The sequence below is a fragment of the Oryctolagus cuniculus genome, chromosome 3, assembly GCF_964237555.1.
Source record: "Oryctolagus cuniculus chromosome 3, mOryCun1.1, whole genome shotgun sequence".
In the NCBI taxonomy this organism is placed as follows: Eukaryota; Metazoa; Chordata; class Mammalia; order Lagomorpha; family Leporidae; genus Oryctolagus; species Oryctolagus cuniculus.
Genome location: NC_091434.1, coordinates 153,001,054 through 153,025,019, shown reverse-complemented (window position 1 = coordinate 153,025,019; position 23,966 = coordinate 153,001,054). Strand labels below are relative to the sequence as shown.

General features: G+C 39.3%; 1 protein-coding gene and 1 long non-coding RNA gene across 7 annotated transcripts in view; one reads left to right on the top strand and one right to left on the bottom strand.

Annotated features, from left to right (window-relative positions):
• Positions 1 to 23,966, bottom strand: part of CFTR (CF transmembrane conductance regulator) — a 260,245-nt gene that overhangs the window by 216,991 nt on the left and 19,288 nt on the right. For 3 of the 6 annotated variants that reach the window (XM_051847977.2, XM_051847974.2, XM_051847975.2), the window contains one exon: positions 2,282 to 2,465. The exons of the other annotated variants lie outside the window; for them this stretch is intronic. In XM_051847977.2, the coding sequence (XP_051703937.1) occupies positions 2,282 to 2,289 (8 nt within the window). In that variant the 5' untranslated portion in view covers positions 2,290 to 2,465. The remainder of the gene's footprint in view (positions 1 to 2,281; positions 2,466 to 23,966) is intronic. 6 annotated transcript variants of the gene reach the window in all.
• Positions 2,434 to 4,081, top strand: LOC138849054 (uncharacterized). Its single transcript, XR_011387425.1, has 3 exons — positions 2,434 to 2,580; positions 2,822 to 2,936; positions 3,027 to 4,081. It is a non-coding gene; the product is annotated as an uncharacterized lncRNA (long non-coding RNA).

Here is a 23,966-nt window from a genome sequence, read left to right as displayed (position 1 = left end):
GACACTAATTGGATTAAGTTCTCACCCTCCTAGTACCATTAACATAAGACATGGGGTTTAAATGTATGCATGAGTTGGGTAGCCAAATCATATTAAAAGAATAGCAGAAATTACCATTACATATCACTGATTATAAATCAGAAACTAGTGCAGCATTGCAAAATTGAATGCTACAGCAAACTGAATTCCCTAAAAACTGTCAGAACTCTCAGGAACATTTAATTCTCTCATCCCCTTTGAAGTTATTTGCTTGTAAAGGGTACATGGAAGTGCTCATGGGAAAATGGAATTAAAAGTCTGAGTTTATCTTCTTAAAATATTTATTTGAATGGCAGAGTGGCAGAAATAGAGGGAGAGACAGAGGGAGAGCAAGAGCGAAACAGAGATATTTTGCATCCAGTGATTCTTTCCACAAATGGACTCAACAGCCAGATCTGTGCCTGGCCAAAGCCAGGAGCCAGGAACTCCATCTAGGTCTCCCACAGGGGTGCAGGGGCCCAACTATTTTTCCTGTCTCCCTGCTGCTTTCTCAGGCCCTTTAGCTGGGTTGAAAGTGGAGTAGTTGGTACTCCAATTGGTGCTCAGATACAGGATTCTGGCATTGCAATTAGCAGCTTAACCTGCTGTGCCACAATTCCAGCCCTCCTGAGTTTATTTTATCCAAAAAAGATATTTTAAAAAAATACATGGGATATTCCTACTATGAAGAAACTATGCATGCACTTCAAGGTGATCTATACCAAAATATACTCATATTTTAATTCCATTTTCCATGAACTTTTTTAAGTACCCTTGTATTTGAACCAGATGAAAAGAAGGTAAAGCAGTGCCCTTGCCACTGTAAGATAATTCACTTTTAAAGGCAAAACTTTTTATATGGTAGAAATGTCCTCATTTCCTTCACACTGAAATAACATCTGAAAGCTCTGTGTTTTGGTTCCTCGAATTTTTAAAAAAGATTTATTTATTTATTTTGAAAGTCAGCCTTAGACAGAGGGACAGACAGAAAAAGATTTTCCATCTGCCGCTTCACTCCCCAGATGGCCACAATGGCCAGCACCAGGCCAGTCAGAAGCCAGGAGCTCAGAGGTTCATCCAGGTCTCCCACATGAGTGGCAAGGTCCCAAGCACTTGAACCATGTTCCACTGCTTTCCACAGGCCATTAGCAGAGAGGTGGATCAGAAGGGGAGCAGCTGGGACACAAACCAGTGCCCACATGGGATGCTGATATCACAGCCAGCAACCACAGCTACATGACAACAGCAGCCCTGGTTCCTCTAATGCTAAGCTCATCAGCAGTAGTATTTGTAACAGTGTCCAGATGAAATTTGGCGCCCTGATGGGTCATCTGTAACTTAAAAGTAGCTAGTTCCTTAAAAAGGCTGTACAAAATGGAAGCTTATTAATACCACTAAAGAACTGGAACAATTTTGAGTACCATTTGGAATATAACTTTGTCATAAATACTCATACAGAAAGCTAACAAATCTTCTGAGATTTCCTAACACTGTCGTTTATGAAATGTTTCATTATTTATATCAGTTCTCTTTTTCATGTTCTCTGTTTTCTAGTGAAGTTTTCTTAGAGGATTCATAACACCAGATTAAATTTTCATAGTGATATCATGCTGAAAGCCAGATGCTATGTATAGAATTAGAATAATAGTTTTGTAAATTGGAACTCTAAGAGGAAAGGGTGATTTGTGTTCTCAGATGAGTTCTATGTTAATTTACATAAATGCTTTATGGAAGAGGTACATTTAGAAAGAGTAGTGCACAGCAAGTAGAACAGTGGGTTATTTACTCATTTCTAACTATTTCCCTTTAAATAGAAAACATGTAATAAAAACACTTAACATATGGCATTTGTAATACAGAATAAGAAGAGACTACATGGGAAATTTTACTGGATGTTGTATTATTCTCATAGTCTGATATCTAGTAGAAGTTAATATGCAAGTTCACCTGGAAAGAAAAACTATCCTCCCTCCACTCTACTCACGGAAAAGTCTGCCATCCAAAGACTGAATTATCACTGGATGACATCACGAACAGTATTTTCAGCTATAATTTTTTCAAAAGCACTCATTTTATGGTCATTTATTATACCAATCCATGAGAAAACAAACAAGGAAAGGACATGAAGCCAGTTACTCAAGGACGGCTTTTTCACACAGGAAATTAGAATTTGAAAATTCATAGGCTCAAGGTCTCCTTTCTGATCTGCTTTAACTTACCCTGCCTAGACAGGCTCTTTGAGATCTTGTTTTAGGGCACTAACCTTGCCATGTGTGGATCTTCAAGTTCAATGTGATTAGTGCAACTCTGGTGATTAATTCGCAAGGTCAAAAGGACAACCCATTCCTGGCTCAGTGACTATGGCTCCATGGCCTCCACGGCATGCATCCCTGTGTCTTTGCAGGGTGACCAGAATCTCCTCACTGCAAAACTGCTGAGAGGCAACGCTGATGAGACAATGACAAAACACTTTGGAACACTTCTTCACATGTATACAAATTATCTTCAAAGAAATCTGTGAATACCACTTCAATGATTTTTGGGACAAAGTATGCTAATGAAGTAAGCTGAAATTGATAAACTTGTAACATGTTTTCATCTAAATAAGTCTGACCATTACATAGTTTTACTAAAAACACAGACATAATTGTTTACTAAGAGCAAATTAAGTTTAGCATGATCCTGTCTTTGCAAGAAAAAAAATTATATGTTGTGTATATTTGTTTGCTGTGTAAACTAAATATCTCAGGAAAATCCCTGTGAAGTTGATGTATTTCATTATTTTCTGCATCCCATTTTACAGATGGAGAAACTGAGGTACAGAAGGATAAAAGTCATGCCACATTCAAGGAAAGCTGCAAAATTTTTCTTGAAATCCAGTGATCTGGTTCCAGAGCAGAGCACTTAATCCCAGTGCTGTATGTGTAATTAGACTACATTGAACAGCTTTGCTTGTTTGACTAAGGGGAGCTGCCTTTTACAACTTGTCTTCTTGCTTCTCTGTTTAGGTGAAGATAGGGACTTACCACAGAGGAGAATTTTCTGTTCTTCTGAATTCATCAAGTAGACCATCTTCACTAGAGCAAAGGAAAGTCAGTGGCTATCCAGGAGGAGAGGAAAAAACAAGAGACAGAGACTACGTCTTCCACTGCCTGGGAGGTTCCATGTGCTTAGAATCAACGTGAAGCATTGAGATGACTCTTGTTGGAGCACTCAAATAGACACACTAAGGACACCCAAGGACAACCATGAGAGGAAAGATTTCTGCCAACGCCTACTGCATGATGTCAGATGGGTTGTTCTTGACTTCGCAGCTGAAACTGGAACTCGCTTTTACCCATAAGGTACTGGAGGAACTTTGGAAACTGCTATAGCAACTCTGGAAATCCAAGGAAAATGTAGTCTTGAGTGAGACCGACCGAGGCTGAGAGAATGAGATAGAGAGATCTTCCTCTAGGAACTGCGGTAACCTGAGCAAGGATCTGTTTCCACAGGGTGATAATGGAAGCATCTGACTCTGTGGGAGGCCTATTTTCATCAATGACACACTGCTGTGGTGACAAGGGCTCTGCAGCAGAAAATGGGGTGTGGCATGTGACAGCAGACTGGCCAAGTCTTCCATATACTCCCTTTCACTGGTGTTTGGAAACAGGAATTACACCCCTGGACATAGAAAACCCCAAATTTCTTGGACAACTTGGGGTAGAGGAAGTCCTTGAAAAGAGTTTCTGAATTTCCTACTAACTTCAATATTAAAAAGTAAAAGAGAGAGAGACCTGTGACCTTATTTATACCCCAACAAGTAGGTGAGAGGAGATATACAGGTTGCATAAACTACATGTTTGCATAAGCACTGAAAAAAGTGCAAAGATGTATGTTATCAGCTTATGTCATAAATTGCTAAACTTTTAAATATTGTTTCTCAAAACAAAGACAAGAAATGTATCCTGGGAAATAAGGTGACTTTCTGACTCCCTTCCAGAAATGTTTTCTGGAATGGCTAACGTGTTCCAGCTCTGTGCCAAGCAGGAGACACAATAAACAGTTCTGCCGCAGCTCCCACTGGGCTTCTCAGATCTAAATTTGACTAAAACTGTAGCAAAGCAAAGTGTTAGTTACCCTCTCCCAAAGAAAATAATCAGCATTGTTGTCTCTTTCATTTATTCCAGATTCTCCATAGGCTTGCAAAATCTAAGGTAACTTCTACGTTTCCTTTCTTTCTTCTCCACCCTAGGTCTGAATTCTTCTCCCACTCCTGGTTTTAGGACTGAAAACAAAATCTCAGAACCATGCTACACGGTGACAAAGATGCCCTATTGGACGTAGAAGGAAAGCACCTCCATCAGTTACTTTCAATGTTTCTCCCCAGCTCGTTCACTGGGAATGAATATTCTTATAAACATATGTGCTTTATGCATCTTCTGTAAGTGCTGCAGTTCTACTGCATCTCATGTTTGGATCTAAGAGCATTAATTTCTTTGAAATGTAAAATAAAACACAATTTTTAGGACTCTTTTTTTTTTCCCTTAAAAAACATACAAGAAGCCTTACAAATGGAAGTGACTCAGTCCTCTGTTTCTCTAAACGCCCCCTGCAAACTCACCACTCATGTCAGGCCAGCCTCCAGCAGGTGAGGAATAACAGCGTGTTCTCAAGACCATGTCAGTGCAGAACCCCACCCAGAGCAAAGCAGGAACTCTGCTCCTCAGGCCCCTCATGTCAGGCGGCCAGCATGCCCTCAACTCTAATGGGGAACAGAAACCTTGAACCTTTCTGCACCTGTCTGGTGCTTGGCACGGTGGGAACCCAGCGACTGACAGCTCCCTGGAGGAGCGCCCAGCCATGGTGGAACATCCAGTCCTATGCCGTAGGCGCCTTGCCAGCCAGCAAGCCAGTCACCAGCTGCAACTGCACTGCTGTGGCTTTCAAGACCCAGTCTGGTCATGATTCCAACTGTCAGTGGGAATGCTTCTTGTAATTACCTATCAAAAACCAAAGCCAATCACTCCTGGAAATTCTTTTTCTGGAGTCATATGAGCTGGGAAAAGTAGCCTATTTGATTATTGTATCATATTTTGCTAGCTTTCAAGAAAGTGAATATGAAAAACAATGTGAGATAAATTTATATTGAAATACTACGCGATCACCTCAATGTGCTCTTGTGCAAATGCAAAATATGAGGCTTGTAGCAGTTTAGATAATTCAAAAAGATGCAATATTTCCATAATCTGTATGCCTGTATCTCATGTTGAAGTACCTGGGTTCAAGTCCAGTATCTGCTCACAGTTCTAGGTTCTTATTCACACACACACACACACACACACACACCCCTCTGCTGCTGGGAGGCAGCAGGTGAGGGCTCAAATATTTGGATCCTTGTTACTCATGTAGGAGACCCAGATTAAGTTCCCAGCTCCTGGCTTCAGCCTAGTCCAGCTCCAGCTACTGCCAGCATTTGGGAGCAAACCAAGAGATAGATTCATTTCTCTCTCTTTCTCTCTCTCTCTTTCTCCTCTCTCCTCTCTGTCTTTCAGGTAAATAAAATAAGTGTTCATGGGGAAAATGCCATTATAAAATGTATTGTCCATCAGACAGCATGGCACAGGGATTTAGAATTCTTGCATTGAAGGAGAGCAAGGTTTCCTCATTTTTGAAGTGGGGAAGAAAGAGTTTCCATCAATAGAGCTGTAGTGAAAATTAAATGAGTTGACTGATGAAGGATAATTTCAATAAACTGTGTGTGTCTCCAGTTTCACTGCCTCAAGTTAATGCTGAGCTGACTCTTCTATCATGCCTTGCTTACATGATTATGAAACAATATACATACATATAATATATGTTATATATTACATATATAGATTACATAATCCTTAATTATTTTTAAATGCACCTCTTCTCAACCACTTTTATTTTTTGTTTACTTTCTTCTGAAATAAGGGAAAGTAAAACTCAATAGTAAGAAAAGAGAAAACTGAATTTAAAAATAAGCAGAACATCTGAACAGACACCACACTAAAGGAGACATACAGATGGCAAATAAGCATATGAAAAGATGCTTATCACCAGCTGTCATTAGGGGGTTACAAATTAAAACAATGAGATGCTGTCACTGGCCTTTCAGAATGGCTATAATAATAATAATAAAAAAAAACTGGTAACAGGATCACTGGCAAGAGTTGCTGATGGGGATGCAAAATGGCACAGCCACTTTGAAATATAATTTGGCAATTTCTTACAAAACTGAATACAGTCTAGTCTTAGACATGAGCTAGCAAGAGTACATCATGCTCCAAGCTAGTTATTTACCCAATTGATTTGAAAAACCTGCATGCAAATGTTTATAGTAGATTTATTCATAATGCCAAAAGCTGGGGAAAAAAAACAAGATGTATTTCAGTCAGTGAATGGATAAGAAAACTATGGTACATTTGTATAATGGAATATTACTCATCAATAAAAAAGAGTGAACTATCAAGCTACAAAAAGACAGACACATCTTATATGCCATTTCTAGTGAACGAAGCCAGTGTGAAGAGTCTATGCACTGTGCTGTTTCAGTTACATGTATTGTGGGAAAGGAACAACTATATAGAGATGGTAACAGAGCAGTGGTTGCCAGAAGTTCAGGGTGGCGAGGGGAAGAGTTTAATAGGTGAGGCACAAGAGATATTCTTAGAGCAGTGAAACAATTTTGTTTGATGCTGTAATGGTGCATATAGGACACTATGCATTTGTCAAAACCCATAGAATTTACAGCACAAACAATTAACCTTAATGGACTTGAATTTAAAGAAAAATGGGGAGAACAGGGAAATCCCCAGGAAAGAAAGCCAAATGCAACAGAAGAATCTGCTACAAATATATGAAGCAATCTCAACAGAAGAAATGGGAGGGGAAGGTTCTAAACAGTAATTTTGGAAATGAGTACAGTCTGCAAAATGAAAAGGAAGAGAACCAGCATACGTGCCATCCCAGCTGACAGGGTTATATTCCTCAAGGGTACATCTAACAATTTTCACATTTTTTTTTTTTTTATTTTTTGACAGGCAGAGTGGACAGTGAGAGAGAGAGACAGAGAGAAAGGTCTTCCTTTGCCGTTGGTTCAGCCTCCAATGGCTGCCGCGGCTGGCACGCTGCAGCCGGCGCACCGCGCTGATCCGAAGCCAGGAGCCAGGTGCTTCTCCTGGTCTCCCATGGGGTGCAGGGCCCAAGTACTTGGGCCATCCTCCACTGCATTCCCGGGCCACAGCAGAGAGCTGGCCTGGAAGAGGGGCAACCGGGACAGAATCCGGCGCCCTGACCGGGACTAGAACCCGGTGTGCCGGCGCCGCAAGGCGGAGGATTAGCCTAGTGAGCCACAACACCGGCCAATTTTCACATTTTTATACATAAATTGGAAATGAAAAGATAAGCTAGTAGATGGAAAATGGTGAATGCCAGGTTTCTCACGGTTGGAATGGGAAATGATACATAAGCAAAGGAAAGAGACAATGATGATTTATGCTGGGGGCAGGTGTTTAGTGCAGGGGTTAAAGTGCTGCTTGTGATATCAGCATCCCATATGGGAGGCCTTTAGGTTCAAGTCCTAGCTCCACTCTCCACTGCAGCTTCCTGCTCACGTGTACCCTGGGAGACAACAGGTGATGGCTCAGCTACTTGAGTTCCCACCACCATGTAGAAAACCTGGATTGAGTTCTGGCTCTTGGCTTTGGCCTTGTCTAGCCCCAATGGTACAGGCATTTAGGGCATGAATAGATGAATAGAACCTCTTTCTTTGTGTATCTGATTCTCTGCCTTTCAAGTAAATAAAATTTTTAGAAAAATAATGATTCATGTTGTAATGAAATATAATTGAAGACATTATGAGCTCAACATTTACCTTAATAGAGGAATAGATGGTTACATATAGACATATGTGTATACACTGGTTAGTATACACACATAGGTGTTTTCTTGCTCTGTCAACAATGGCATCTCAATAGTAGCCAGCACACCATGGTACCCAGACTTTGGATTCTAATACCAACTTCCAATAAAAGGGACCACAGATCCCTTTAGGTTTGGAACAGGAAGTACACAAATTGAGACTGGAGCCATTTATCTTGCCAGAAAGTAAGAAAGTACTAAAAACCAAAACACAAAGATGGGGATATTCCAAAGGGCTATGACAATCAGCTGAAAGAGAGCACCAATAGACAAAGATGGAACAGTTTGAGCAATGAAATAAAGTAGCATTCAGTTATCATCCAAAGTATCAAATAAATACACCCAAGTATATACTGACTAAATAAATGATTAAATGTATCGATGGGGTGGGGAATAGGCAAATTTTCTGTACAGAAAAACTCCAAATAATTTCTGTAGATACTCTACTCTCAAGGAGGTGGAACTCAACTCCTCATTCCTTAAGCATGGGCTGCACATGGTGGCTTCCTTCCAAAGGGTACAATGTTGGAGGGGAAAAGAAGTAAATGTAATTTTTCCTTAGAGAACTACTACAAACATTACATATTGAGAGCATGTACCCTTGATACGGTGTGAAGAAAGTGACACTTTACCTTCGTAGTCCTCCTCCAAAAGACCATAATCCCAGTCTAATCAAGAAAAACCCATCGAGGGATATTCTACAAAGCACTCAACAGTATTCTTGAAAACTGTCAAGGTCATCAAAAATAAGGAAAGCTTGAGAAACCTTCACAGTTGAGAAGAGACTAAGGAGATAGAAAGCTAAATGCAAAGTGATCTCCTGGACAGGATTGTGGAACAGAAAAACGTCACTAGTTCAAAACTGGGGAAATTTGGGTAAAGTATGAACTTCAGTTAATAATAAAGCCAATATTGTTTCATTTGTTGCAAAGGTAGCATACTAATGAAAAATGTTAGTAATAAGGGAAACTGGGTAAGAAGTACACAGGACCTCTATATAGTATCTTCATAATTTTCTGTAAGTCTAATAAACTATTTTATTTTTATTTATTTATTTTTTATTTTTTGACAGGCAGAATGGACAGTGAGAGAGAGAGACAGAGAGAAAGGTCTTCCTTTTTCCGTTGGTTCACCCCACAATGGCCACTAAGGCCGACGCACCACACTGATCCGAAGCCAGGAGCCAGTTGCTTCTCCTGGTCTCCCATGGGGTACAGGGCCCAAGCACTTGGGCCATCCTCCACTGCACTCCTGGGCCATAGCAGAGAGCTGGCCTGGAAGAGGGGCAACCAGGACAGAATCTGGTGCCCCGACCGGGACTAGAACCCTGGATGCCGGCGCTGCAAGGCGGAGGATTAGCCTATTGAGCCGTGGCACCGGCCCAGTCTAAACTATTTTAAAATAAAATTTTTATTTTAAAAATATGGGAAGAAATTTTTAATGATTTTGGTATATTTTCTATGAAACAAACTACTAGCAATTTAAACACTGAATAATCTTTAATAATAATAATATTTGAAGCCCATAGGATCTTTTTATCTCATATGTAGTATTTTCAAAATCAGTCTCTCCAGTTATTTTTCTCAATTAGTTATTTCATTTGCATGGGTGACCATAGGATATAGGGCTTAGAGCATGAACTGCCTAAGTCTGGAAAACTGTCCTCCAGTTGGGTTACTCTGCAAGCTTAAAAAATTTTCTGCCCCCAGTAGGAATTAAGTCGTGTAGAAAATGACAGTCAATGAATATTATTTAAATTTTTTAAAAAACCACTGAAATTTGTGAGCTCAAAAAAGCTCACAAGGAAAATAAAATTTCAAGTTCCTTTGTCAACCCAAGACCATCAAACAGGTCAATTACTCAAAAATCTGTCATCTTTACTAAGGAGATGGAATTTGTAAAGCATGCCAAAGTTTCAAGATAATATTAACTACTCACTATGATATTTGTATGACTTAAAAATAAAAGTGAGTTTGGCCACACAGTGATGACAGATTTCCACTCTCATTGAATTGATTTTTTAAAAATTGATTTAAAAATATCAGATTAAAAGGGATTCGACTTTAAAGTTCTATTGCTTCTTTTCTCTATGAAAACATTTTACTTAAACATTAATTGTATCTCTGGGATTCTATTTCCATCTTTCTACTTACTGTCCTCTCTTATTCTTCTGTGTTTATCATTACTAACCTTCAGCCTCACATGTTTAAGTAGAATTGCTATGAATTAACAAACAGCTGTGAGGCAGGAAGAGCCTTCTAACATGCTAAATCTTTTGTGTTTCCCCTATTTAATTATTTCAATACCTGTCTGAGATAAGCATTAAGAGTATGCCATTTTACTCTTGAGGGAAAAAAAGATGCAAAATAATCCTTAACATATTTACCAATAACCTCACACCTAGTACAGGTAGTCCCGAATTAGGCCTAACTGATCCCAAAAGCACTCTTTTTCATTATATTATTGTAGAATAAAATGTCATTCAGTGAACTAAAATCATTACAATGGGATATTGTCAAATTAATTTCCTTTAGATTTTTAACAAGAAACCTTGAACTGAGAAAAATATTTGTGACCTTTGTTTTTACCATGTAACACCTATGAAACACTGTGAACTCTGCAAACTAACTGGCTTCACACCATCACACAGATTTTTGGCATTTAGCAAAGTAGACTGAGTAGCCATTCCCTTGAGTCCCAACAGGCTCATATTATAGAACAAAGGTTAAGGAAGAAAGAATCAAAGAGCAAATGCCTACTTCTCACCCTTCCTACACCCAAGCCCAGTTGATAGAGCACCTCTCATTGAAAAGATCAGGCCTGAGCTCAAACCTTTGTCTAGCACCTATAGTTAACAGAAAGAGTGGAGGTGAAATTATGGGTATAGAGGGTTGAGTTGGGAATTCCATGTGGTTATCTAAAAAATAAGAACACACACTGAGTTTTGTTTTTTAATGCTGCAGTGACATAGTAAAACTTACAGTCTTTTAAAACAAGATAGGGGCCGGCACTGTGGCTCACTAGGCTAATCCTCCACCTTGCGGCGCCCGCACACCGGGTTCTAGTCCCATTCGGGGCGCCAGATTCTGTCCCGGTTGCCCCTCTTCCAGGCCAGCTCTCTGCTGTGGCCAGGGAGTGCAGTGGAGGATGACCCAAGTCCTTGGGCCCTGCACCCCATGGGAGACCAGGATAAGTACCTGGCTCCTGGCTTCGGATCAGCGCGGTGCGCCGGCTGCAGCGTGCCAGCCGCAGTGGCCATTGGAGGCTGAACCAACGGCAAAGGAAGACCTTTCTCTCTGTCTCTCTCTCTCACTGTCCACTCTGCCTGTCAAAAAAAAAAAAAAAACAAGATAGGCTTTAAATTCTTGTTGAAATCTTTGCCATGGTAGGAGCTATGTTGCATGTTTCACAACTGTATATAATTAAAAGGACTTTGTACAGGAAGTTTGTATTTTCACACACCTCTTGGCTCTATATATGGCCTACTCAAGTGTAAAGTACCTGTCAATATAAGAACTATCCTTTCGGTCTGGCGCCGTGGCTCACTTGGCTAATCCTCTGCCTACGGCACCGGCACCCTAGGTTCTGGTCCGGGTTGGGACACTGGATTCTGTTCCAGTTGTTCCTCTTCCAGTCCAGCTCTCTGCTGTGGCCTGGGAGTGCAGTGGAGGATGGCCCAAGTGCTTGGGCCCTGCACCCCCACGGGAGACCAGGATGAAGCACCTGGCTCCTAGCTTTGGATCGGCGCAGCGCTGGCTGTAGTGGCCATTAGGGGAGTGAACCAACGGAAGGAAGACCTTTCTCTCTGTCTCTCTCTCTCTCACTGTCTAACTCTGCTTGGCAAAAAAAAAAAAAGAACTATCCTTTCTGGCATTTTTGTCTATGCAACCTGTCTTCTCGCAATTTGGCCTTAGATTTTACAAAACATCCTCATTTTCCCTGAAAAATTCTTTATCTATAGCACTTCATACTGATATGTATTTCTCCCAAGTTTAAATTATATTGTGATTCATTTAAAATGCTAGATCCTCTTCATTTCTTCTGATCCTTTTAATTATAAAATCCTTTTAATTATAAAATAATTTTATAATAGGTCATCCATGTTAATTTAATTCAATCAATGAACTGTTGTCATTTTATTTTTGTAAAGATCTATTTTGCAAAGACTTATTTATGTGTTGGAAAGGCAGAGCGACAGAGAAGGAGTTGGGGGAGACACAGAGAGAAAGATCTTCCATGCTTTGGTTCATTCCTCAGATGGCCTCAAGAGCCAAGTGGAGCCATGATGAAGCCAGGACCCAGGAACTCCATCCTGGTCTCCCACATGGATAGCAGGGACCCAAGTACTTGGGCCCTCCTCCTCTGCCTTCCCAGAAGTGTTAGCAGGAAGACAGATCAGAAACAGGATAGCCAGGACTCAGACAAGAACTCTGATACGGATGTCAGCATGACAAGTGGTGGCTTAACCCTCTGCACAGTGCTGGCCCCAACAGTGGCCATTTTAATGACTAGTGCTTACTTCCAGGTGTGCTTGATTTCTATACCCTAGACTGAAAGATGATCCATAAAGATACATAATTCTTGCATTTTAGAGGAAGGATGTCTCTAAGTAGAAGATTTAAGCTTTATTGTCCAATGGCAAAGAATATTATTGATATGTTTTAACACTTATAGTAATGATCTTCAAATATTTTAAAGTAATTAGGGTCTTCATTATTTTGCATCCCTAGGCTAATTTCAAGAAAAAAGAATATGCTTATTTTCATGAAGCATTCAACCCTGTTACCAAATCAGAAGGACAGCCTGGGGCAAGCATCTGGCCTCGTTGTTAAAACTCCTCTTGGGACACTTGCATCTCACTTTGGAGTGCTTGGGTTTGATTCCTGACTTTGTTCCTGATTCCAGCTCCCTACTAATGCATTTCCAGGGAGGCAGTAATGATGGTCTAAATGATTAGGTCCTTGCCATCCACTGGGGAACCTGGATTGAGTTCCTGACTCCCAGGTTTAGCCTAACTCAGCCACGGGCATTGTGGGTATTTGGAGAATGAACTGTCCATCTTCCTGTCTCTCTTAAACACATAAAATAAATAAGGGAAAATGTTAAAGAAAGCAGAGTCACAGAGGACATAATTTTTGTTGTCATATACCACATACTGCTGAAAATACAGTTAGTTTAGGTAGCCAGGCAGTAGAGATGACCCCTTTATTTCCTCCCCAATGTCTGGTTCCTATCTGCTAAACATAAAACAACGAAAAGTTAAATTTAGACCTTTAATTAGATGTCAATATTACTTCCAATCTTCTAAATAATATCATATTCAAACTAAATATGGGAAATTAACACAAGATATTACCATACAGCATCTTTTCAGTGTGTACTTAAGTATAATTCAATTCAGCAAACATTTTTTAAGTGTCCTCCATATGGGAGGGCTCCTCACAGGATCTAAGGTGTCATCTGGCCCAGGACTCAGATTGAGTATCATCCCAAAGAGAGAAAGAAGATAGTCACCAAACAGGGCTAAACTTGTGTCAGTTACCATACTCTGTCAACTGAAGGGCACTTTGCAGTAAACACTTTTAAAAATCCCATTATTTCCTTACAAACAGCAGAGCTACATAGGGAAACATTATAGGCATATGTGTGTTTTCATCACATCCATTTGTTTAATGTAACACTTGAAATATGCCTCAATTTTGAAACCTAGGCAGTTCTTCAATTTCTAATATACTGGAGGTTTGAGAAAATTCAAATAGTCCTGGCCTCTCGAAGTGGCTCTGCCAGGTGCAGGATGCCAGCTTATCTCTGAGGACAATAAAGACACAGTCATGGCTATCAAGGAATTCATAGTCAGCATCTACGGAAAAACAAATATACAAATCCCTATGGTGAGTGATGGAATAAGATGAGGACCATTCTAGAGAAGCAAATAGCCAAGAGACTCAGGGGCACCAAGGTCATTTCCAGATAAGAATGAGGGGTGTTCAAGAAGAGATGTCACTGAATACTGATCTTGAAATGCAAGGGGCACTTGACAGGAGAGATGAGTGGGAAAGACATGAGCAGAGGGGCACATGTTCTTTAGAAACAACACTGTTTGCCAGAGCAGGAAGCTCATGTGGAAAATGAGATTGGGATCATGTTCAGAGGCACAAAAGGCAAGGTCGGAGTCCCCTGCCTGCTGTGGTTGACAGAAGGATGTCAGTATGGGCATTTTGAGCAAGGAAGTAGTGTCATTGGATTGCATTTTAGAAAGATAAATCTGGAATGAACATGCATGGTGGCCTAGTGGAGCCAGGTGGGAAGCCAGAGCAAAGCAGTAGAGGCTGTCTTGGCACCCTTCAGGCAGAAGCATCATCACTCAGCTTAGTCAGAGGTTTTTCTGTTTGCTGGGCTCTGAAGATCCCTCTTTGCATTCTCCCCCCACCTAAGTCCCAAACTATAAACATGTCTTTTGTGGGCAATCAGAAGTTCTTTTCTGTTCAGTGTTTTGAAACATGCCTTATGAAGACCAAGGGGGTTCCTCTTCCGAGGTCACACTTTTCTTCCTCATGCAGCTTGATTCCCTCCCAAGCACGAGATCTCCTCCACTCACATGGGCATTGCAGTCAGGAAATTCCAGTCAGTTCTTAATACCCAGAGGCATTCAGCCCCAGACAACTAGCTGACAACATTATTTCTCCAATTTGCTCAGTCAAGTTAAGTGTCAAGAGTCACCCAAGTCAAGGCTGTTTTCCACTGAGTAGGTAAAGCAAACAGAATCAGCAGTTCTGAGAATGAGATTATTAGTTTTTTAAAAAAAGATTTATTTGAAAGACAGAGCCAGAGAGAGAGAGAGGGAGAGAGAGAGATCTTCCATCTGCTGGTTCATCCCCTAGATGGCCACAAGGGTCAGCATTCCAGGAGCCAGGAGGAGCCCAGAGCTCCATTCAGGTCTCCCATGCTGGTGGCAAAAGCCCCAACACTTGGGCCATCTTCCAGTGCTTTTTCCCTGCTAATGCAGGGATCTGGACTGGAAGTGGAACAACGGGGTCACAAACTGGCACCCACATCTTTCCCATTTGATATGATCTTCCAGGCTAGTTCAATAAATGGACTAAACTTAAGTATATGAACTTGTAAGAATAACTAATAATTGTAAAGTACTTATGATGTGCTGGCAGTGCTCTAAACACTTTATACAACCTTGCTGTCTGCTAAAAGAAAAAAAATTCTTAAAAATAAAGTTCTCAGGAAAAAGAGGAAAGAAGGAATTTCTAGGTCTTAGAGTAAGCAGTATGAAGATTTATCTTCCCAGGGATAGAAACTACCCTCTTTCTTCCTGCTCTTGTACTCCAAAACAATGGCATTATTCACACTGAAAAGGCAAAAATCCAAATAGCCGCTTGACTTTTGATTTAACAAGGTTATGTGCAAGCTGTCCTGAGCTGTTGAATTACATAGGTTATCAAACCATCTACTGTTTTGAAAAGGATGTTTTATTATTGATTAAACAAATTTAAAGTTGCAGAAGAAAACATCTTTATATACCTACAAAGCTATATTTAAACATTCCTGTGGGCTACGCTATTGCAAAAAAAGAGAAAATAAACCAGCCCATCTCATTTGGGCTCTCTTTAATTATGTTTAAAAGATACATTATTTGATTAATAAAACTTCACACCATGCTTAACAACTCGGCATGTTGAAATAATGATTAAATGTCTATATGAAGGTGTGTTTGGGAAATATTCACATAAACCTATCTATAAATGAATTAGAAAACTATTAAGAGGAAGAGTCTAATCAATTGAAATTACCCAAAATAAGAAGGGGCGTTTTTGACATATGGCTCCAATGTAGAGAATATTTATATTTTTCAATGTAATCATCAATTTATAAATTTAAAATTCAAAGTATGAGTTTCATTGGAGATTCATTAATTCAAATATATAATAAACATCAAAATGCATACTTGCTTCAATTATTTTTAACATAGAATAATAAAAGTGAAAATTAAACAACCCACTTTGTGATCATTTCAGAAAAGTGCTTTAATAGTTTCCATCAAGGCCAAGAGAAATACTTTGATTTTCTTCCCTCCTCCTTACCCGCCCTCTGCTGGCAAGAAGAGAAAAGTGAAAAAGTGCTTCGAAAACATATTTTTAAACAAAAATACTTAGTGTTATAAACATTTTCAGGAGATCAGATTAGTTTGCCCTCATATTATTCTACCACTTACACTGTAAACAACTTTCACACATTAAGTACATTGCCTATGAGTTAGGAATGAGATGAAGAAAATGTTTGAGGCCTGGAAGCAGTTCACTATTTAATATAGTTCAGGCAGAAGACCAAGATAAAATAAGGATACAAACATCTGAAAATGCAAGAATGAGTTATGTAATATAATTTCTATGCTTGCATCCTAATTGACAAAATACACATGGTCTGGATGAGAGTCCCATTAGAAGTAGTTCTAACTAGTTGAATGATCACATCTAAGAGTCTGATTACTGGATCATTTAGAGTAGTTCTCCCTGACCAACATTTTCACCAGTGCTATGAATAAAGATTAGTGAATCCAAATCCATAAAGATCTTGGCAGACTGGACATTGAACAACCTCTACCATAAAAAAGTAAACCAGGAATTACTCCACAAGTTCAAAATTTGCACAAACACGAGATTGATAATGGAACCATTTGTGATAGAGATTCTGATGCTTCCGTTATTAGCAAACTCATGTACAATGTGATGCAAGCGCAACAGAAAGTTGATAATAACTGCCTTCACTGAATACTTGTAATGCCAAATAGACACTGAACACTTTACAAAATAATGCACATTTCTTTTTTTTTTTCTTTTTGACAGGCAGAATTAGACAATGAGAGAGAGACAGACAGAGAGAAAGGTCTTCCTTCCATTGGTTCACCCCCAAAATGGCTGCTACAGCCGGCGCACCGCGCTGATCCAAAGTCAGGAGCCAGGTGCCTCCTTCTGGTCTCCCATGGGGGTGCAGGACCCAAGCACTTGGGCCATCCTCCACTGCCTTCCCGGGCCACAGTAGAGAGCTGGACTGGAAGAGGAGCAACTGGGACAGAACCGGCTCCCCAACTGGGACTAGAACCTGGAGTGCCGGCGCCGCAGGCAGAGGATTAGCCTATTGAGCTGCAGTGCTGGCCTAATGCACATTTCAAACTGTGATGGGCACATTCATTGCCTGACTCTTATTCTCAAAAAGGGAGGAGCTTAAATTTTATTTTTTTCTGGGGGATAAGGATTGGGAAAGGACAATCTCTCAATATTTTCAGATCCCCTCAACAAAAAATTTAATTTGATAAGTTTAGTATAAGTTTCCAAATCTTTATATTGCGCTCATTATGAAAATGCAAACTTACTAGTTGTATAATATGGCAGCCCTACATTTTAAGTAACTGAAGTTTTTAGACTCACTTTTAAACACTATTATCTTGAAAATTATCTTTTAAAATTTTTACTCTATGTACGGTAAAAGGGAGACAATGCATATGGCTATAACTCAATAAAATTTTGCAACATGAATACACCCAAGTAGCCACCAGATCAAGAAACAGAATATATCATAGAGTGGTTTTTCACACAGTGGTTAAGTCACAGTTTGGGATGCCCACATCACATTTTGAAGGGTCTCGTTTGAGTACTGGCTCCTCCACTTCCAATTCAGCTTCCTGCTAATGCATCGTAGGAGGCAATAGTTATGGCTCAATTACTTGGGTCCCTGCTATCCACATGAACAACCTGGATTGAGTTTCTGGCTCCTTGCTTTGGCCTGGCCCTAGCTACAGTGGGCATTTAGGGAGTAAACCAGCAGAAGGAAGTTCTCTCTCCAACTGTCTTTCTGTCTCTGCCTTTCAAGTCAAAATGAAAATAAATAAATAAAAGTTAAAAGAGAGAAGCAGTGTATGCTACCAAAAAGAAGCTTCACTATTGTCACCTTTTGATCATTATCCTCTCTCAAAAGAGACTAGTCTGACTTCAGCACCCTAGATTTGTTTTACCTGTTTGAGACTTTCAAGTAAGTAGAATGACAGTATATACTCTTTAGTGTCTGGCTCCTTTGACTCAATTCCTGTTTGCAGGATTCATCTATGTTGTAGTATGTAAAAATATTGCTTCTTTTCTATATAGTATTCCATTGCATATACATATTTGATAAATTTACTATTCTACTGTTAATGAATATTTGGATTGTGCACAGCTTTTACATTGTCTTAGGTATATCTTATAATAGAAAGTCTGGGGCATGGGATTGCAAAATGTCAGTACCAAACTATAAACTGCATTCTATTAAAAGCATATGGGAGTTCTAGTTCCATACCAAGATATAATACTTGGCATTATGAGGGGTTTTGTTTTCTTTTATTTAACTTTAACTATTATGGCAAGTTATAGTATCATGATGCTAAATAGCATTTTATGATTATTGATGAGTTTCATTATATTTTTATGTTTATTGGCCAACTGAATGAGTTCATTTGTGAAGTGCTAATACAACTCATGTGATCATTTTTCCATTGTGTTGTGTGTTCTCTCTCTCACTGACTTCTAGGAGTTCCTCAGATGTAACACATTGCAAATACTTTCTTCCGTTCTGTGGGCTGACTTTTCACTCTGTTAATGGTACCGTTCATTGAATGGAGAGTCTTAATTTTAATGAAGTTCAATTTATTAATATTTTCTTCTATAGATTATTGGAAATCTACAGCTACCTTAAAAAGCAAAATCTGTGCTTCTTTCTCTAGCATCTGAGCCTCTCAGTCCCTCCTGCTAGTTGTCTTGAGCAGCAGAGAAAGTGAGTAGGAGATGTACAACATTATCTTCAAATATTTGAAAAGCTACCATAGGGAGTGAAAATATTATACTTGTTCTGCATAGTCACATGAGAAGAACAGGATCCATGCTGGAAAGTAAGAGGAAGGAGATCTAGTCTGACCCTCAAATTTTATGTCTGGATGACAATGAGTAAATGATGATGAAAAGAGGTTGTGTGTTCTCCCTGTCACTAAAAGTATTAAAGTACAGACAGACAGACAGCTTATTGGAGACAGAAATTATAACAGGTAACCTTTAAGCCAATCCATCTGACTCTAAAAGTGTTGCTAAAGCATGTGATATGAGATGGTATCATTACCTTATATATCATCAACATAAAGAAGTTAGCGTTGAATTTCCATGATACCCTAGTTTTTCTCTTACTAGAATATATAAATCTGTATAAACTCTTATTTACAACTATGCATATTTTCAGTCTCTACACACTCCACTATTCAAGTAATATAGCAATTCCTTTTACCTTAAATTTTCCTTTTGAAAGTTTTTAAAGGAAAACCCTCCAGGATTTGCCAAATAAGATTATGATTATCCTTAATACAGACTTCAGGACTTCAATAATTTTTCCTTTTCACCTTCATCTACCATTAAGATGAACTATGTCAGTTGATAGTATGGCAGCAGCAGAACCCTTCAGGTCATTGTTTACTCTAAAGTGCCATTTTCTACATGTTCTCCAACAGCTTCACATATTTCTTGAAGTTTGGTGGTCAACATTATCCAAAAATTTCAAGAGAGAACATGCTACTAAGTTGGCAGTATACTATACTACTTAAACAATTGAACCCTAGAGATAAATAGACCTAGTTCCAATCCCATCCTACCACTTACTAGGGCATGTTACCTAAGCTTTCTGTACCCCAGTGTTCTTACTTATAGTGGAGATAAAAAGTACCTACCTCATTAGTTATTAGGAAGATCAAATAAAATAATGCTCAAAATATTTAACATAATACATAGCTGATAGTATATGCTTTCTTTGAGAAGGTGGGAAGGTATATACAATGGAATATCAATCAGCCATAAAAATGAAGTTCTGATACATGCTACAACATGAACGAACCTTGAAAACATTATGCTCATTGAAATAAGTTATACACAAAAGAAAAAATATTACTCACAGATAGACAAATTTATAGAGATAGAAAGTAAAACATAAGTTACCAAGGGTTAGAGTATAAGAGAAGGGAGTAAGGAGTTACTGTTTAATGGATACAGAATTTCTGATTAGGATGATGAAAAAGTTCTGGAAATGGATAATGGTCGTAGTTTCATATCATTGTGAATATACTTCATGCAACTGAAATGTGTCTATTGCCACTAAAATAGTTAAGATAGCAAAATTTTGTTATGCATATTTTTCCAATTTACCAATTTTTAAAAGTAAAATTAAAAAAATTTCACAAGTGCACTGTCATTTTTAAATTTTCTAATTCCAGTGACTCTCAAAAATCATGTCACTAAATTATTTGTGTTATTTCATATCCAAGAATCATTTGCTTGACATGATTCTGTGAATCCATAATAAATTTTCAATTAACATCGGCATGTCATACTGGGGTAACCAATACCAAACTTTTCTTTTTAAATAAGTAACTATCCCAATTCTTTATTATTGGTTTCTAAGTCAATTCCTAAATGAAGCAAAGCTTATCCTCTAATCCTATAGTGGATTTTTTTTAAAGATTTATTTATTTATTTGAAAATCAGAGTTACAAAGAAAGAGGAGAGGCAGAGAGATAGACAGAGAGAGAGAGTGAGAGAGTGAGAGAGAGAGGTCTTCCATCCATTGGTTCACTCCCTAGATGGCCGCAATGGCCAGAGCTGCGCCAATCTGAAGCCAGGAGCCAGGAGCCTCTTCCAGGTCTCCCAAGAGGGTGCAGGAGCCCAAGGACCTGGGCCATCTTCTACTGCTTTCACAGGCCATAGCAGAGAGCTGGATTGGAAGTGGAGCAGCTGGGTCTTGAACTGGCACCCATATGGGATGCCGGCACTGCAGGCAGGGTGTTAACCCACTGCACCACAGCTCTGGCCTCTAGTGTATCTTTTTAATACACAGTTCTTGGGGTACATATTAGATGTGTGAAGGGGTAGTGGGACACAGTAGGGAGAAGGAAGACTTCGTTAAAGGCATTTTTTCTAATGTAAATAAGTTATATTTATGAGTTCCTCTTTTTTAGATAGCTATTGATCATTTCCTTGAACTAAACTTGGTTGGTCGGTATGATTTCCCATTGCGTAAATCATACTGTGAAGTCTAAATAGATCATGTTTGCTTAAATATTCAACAATTACACCATTCACTATGAAGTCTGTCTGCTTCCCTGATCTTGAAAAAAAATGAACAATCTGTAATCAACAAGGACCTCCACTGGAATGCTTTGTGTGTGGATCAATTACACATTCATTATTTGTAGTGATAAAATGGCTACTTTAGTCAGCAGCAGGTAGTATATTAACATGTATTTGGAAAAATGAATTGCTTTGTGAGCACTGCCTGCCACATCATGTTGTTTCTCAATCTTTAGTGTTTCTGATTCCTAGTTAGATATTCCACAGTACATGCTTATTACTATGTATTTTTAAAATCATGGCTATACCTGCAATTTGTTTCACAAAAACATCACTTCCAATACTTAAAGAGCATCTTAAAAGCTAGAGGAAGAATTAAAATACTCCAAAACAAAGAAATATATATATATATATATATATATATATTCTTCCACGGAATCTAATTTTCTGTGACAGAAAATATAAAACTTTTTTCTAGTGATAGCTTTTTCTTATCAGAAAAACGCAAAATGTGAAATCTAATTTTGCCCAGAGGAATACATTATTTTTAAATGTTTATTCATTTGAATTTATGTGAAAGGCAGAGTAAAAGAGAAACAGAGCGATATCTTCCATCCACTGGTCCACCCACCCCATCCTGCCAAATACCTGCAACAGCCAGGGCTTTGCCAGGCTGAAGCCAGGAGCCAAGAACTCCAAATGTATCTCCCACGTGACTGACAGGGACTCAAGTGCTTCAGTCATCACCTGCTGCCTCTTCTGCCCACATATACCTAGTGCATACTGGCAGGAAACCATATCAAAAAGGAGGCAGGATTCTTCCCGACACTCCAATATGTGTTAACATAACTTACTGCACCACAGTGCCTGCCTCCAAGGGATACATTCATAGGTTTTCATTGGATGTTCTTGGGCCAGCAGTCATCATGGCTGATTACCACAATGTACTTAAGATCCTCTTTGAAATACTCTCAGTGAAAAGCACACGGTGTAGAGGTAATTGAACATGATCACAGATGCACTCCTCCTGCAGAGTCACTTTGTTGTGCTACCATTTGTAGGAGCAGTGGAGGAACCTTTTACTAAGGAAAGAGGCCTGAGCAAACCCTCATGCTCCAACAGAAAAAGACGTCAATGTAACACAGTGGCTAAAAAACAGGATGGGGCTCTGTCCTAGGTCAGGTTCCCCAGGGAAAACTTGAGATGAGTTTCCTTGTCAAGCGGTTCATTTGCCTATACATTCAAAAAAAAAAAAAAAAAAAAAAAAAAGGAAGTAAGATAGGTCGGGAGAAGTAAGAATGCGGTTCAGTTGGAGACTAGCTTCTAGCTTCGGTTTGAACCCTCAGGAAAGGTCCAAAGCACAAGTTGCACCACAGCCTTAACCTCACTCTGAGGGTATTGGTCAGCGCTTCATAACCCCCTTCACTCAGTCACTGAGCAAGTTTTAATGACAGCATGGTGCTGCTGTTGTGGCATAGAGGGTAAAGCTGCAGCTGCAACACCAGTATCCCATATGGGCACCAGTTTGAGTATCAGCAGCTCTACTTCCAATCCAGCTCCCTGTTAATGGTCTGGGAAAGCAGCGGAAGATAACCCAAGTGCTTGGGCCCCTGCCACCTGCAAGAGAGACCCGGAAGAAGCTGCTGGCTTCAGCCTGGTCCAGCCCTGGCCATTGTGGCCATTTGCATAGTGAATCAATGAATGAAAGATCTCTCTCTCTCTCTCTCTCTCTCTATATATATATATATAATCTGCCTTTCAAATAAATAAAATAAACATATTACCTTATAACCACACAGGAAACACTTAGATGTTATATTGTCATTAGTTCTATTTCTTCAAAAGAAATCATGAATGAGTAATTGACCAAAAAAATTATATATGGGTGAAATGATTACTTTTCCATTCAATTATAAACTATAGACATTGTCAATGAAGGGCCAGAGTAACTACATTTTGGAAAAAGTGCTTCCATTCAGGGAGGCAGGCCCGACTTCCCGACTTCCCATAAAAGCAGCGTCACTCTGGGGAAACCGAAACTTACAACACAACAGCTGGTTAGTGTTTACCATATAAGGAAATCCCCTGGGTCCAAACCCAGGGAACAACTGTTGGTTCAGGAAATACCAGAGGTGACCCTAGCCAATCCACTGTTACCCCGCACCCCTCAATGACGTAACCCTGCTTTAAAAGATGCTCCCGAGCATGGCTCAAGGCCTTCCTCTGCCCTCCAACGCATGGTTGGTTAGACAGGGTCCCTGCCACGGCTTGTACTCCCGAAATAAACCTTGCTTTTGCATTTTGGTGTGTTCAAGTCTCTGGCGGCATTTGGGGATCCAACAATCTGGGCACAATATCAATATTCCCACTAAACTAATCCTTTTGCTGTTATTTGTTAAACTTTTTATCCAGTAAAGTATTAAACCTTTTTACTGTAATGTAAATTTAAAATGCTATCTCAAAAACTAACAAAAATGATAGGAGGAGGGAGGGTGGGAGGAAGGAAGAGAATATCATTATGTTCTTAAACTTGTACCTACAAATAATATTGAGTCTGCTAAAAATTAATTAAAATTAAGTAAAAACAAATTTTTAATTAAATCTTTAAAAAAATGAGTTAATAGTAGGGACAGGAGGATTCCTAGGCTCCCAGGACAGAGTAATTCTCTTGAGTTATCAGCCCACAGTCCTTTCAACAGGAGGATAGACTTGCCACCAAGTATCAGGATTAAATGCACAGCAACATCTACTACAGGGTGTGGATTTTAGGCTACTTGCTCTTGTGTTCCTTTTTTTATAAAATTTGGTAGAATAACCTTTGTCTTTCAAGGTTCTTATAAGAATAAAAAATAATTCTTAGGCAGCTTTTGGGCTGAT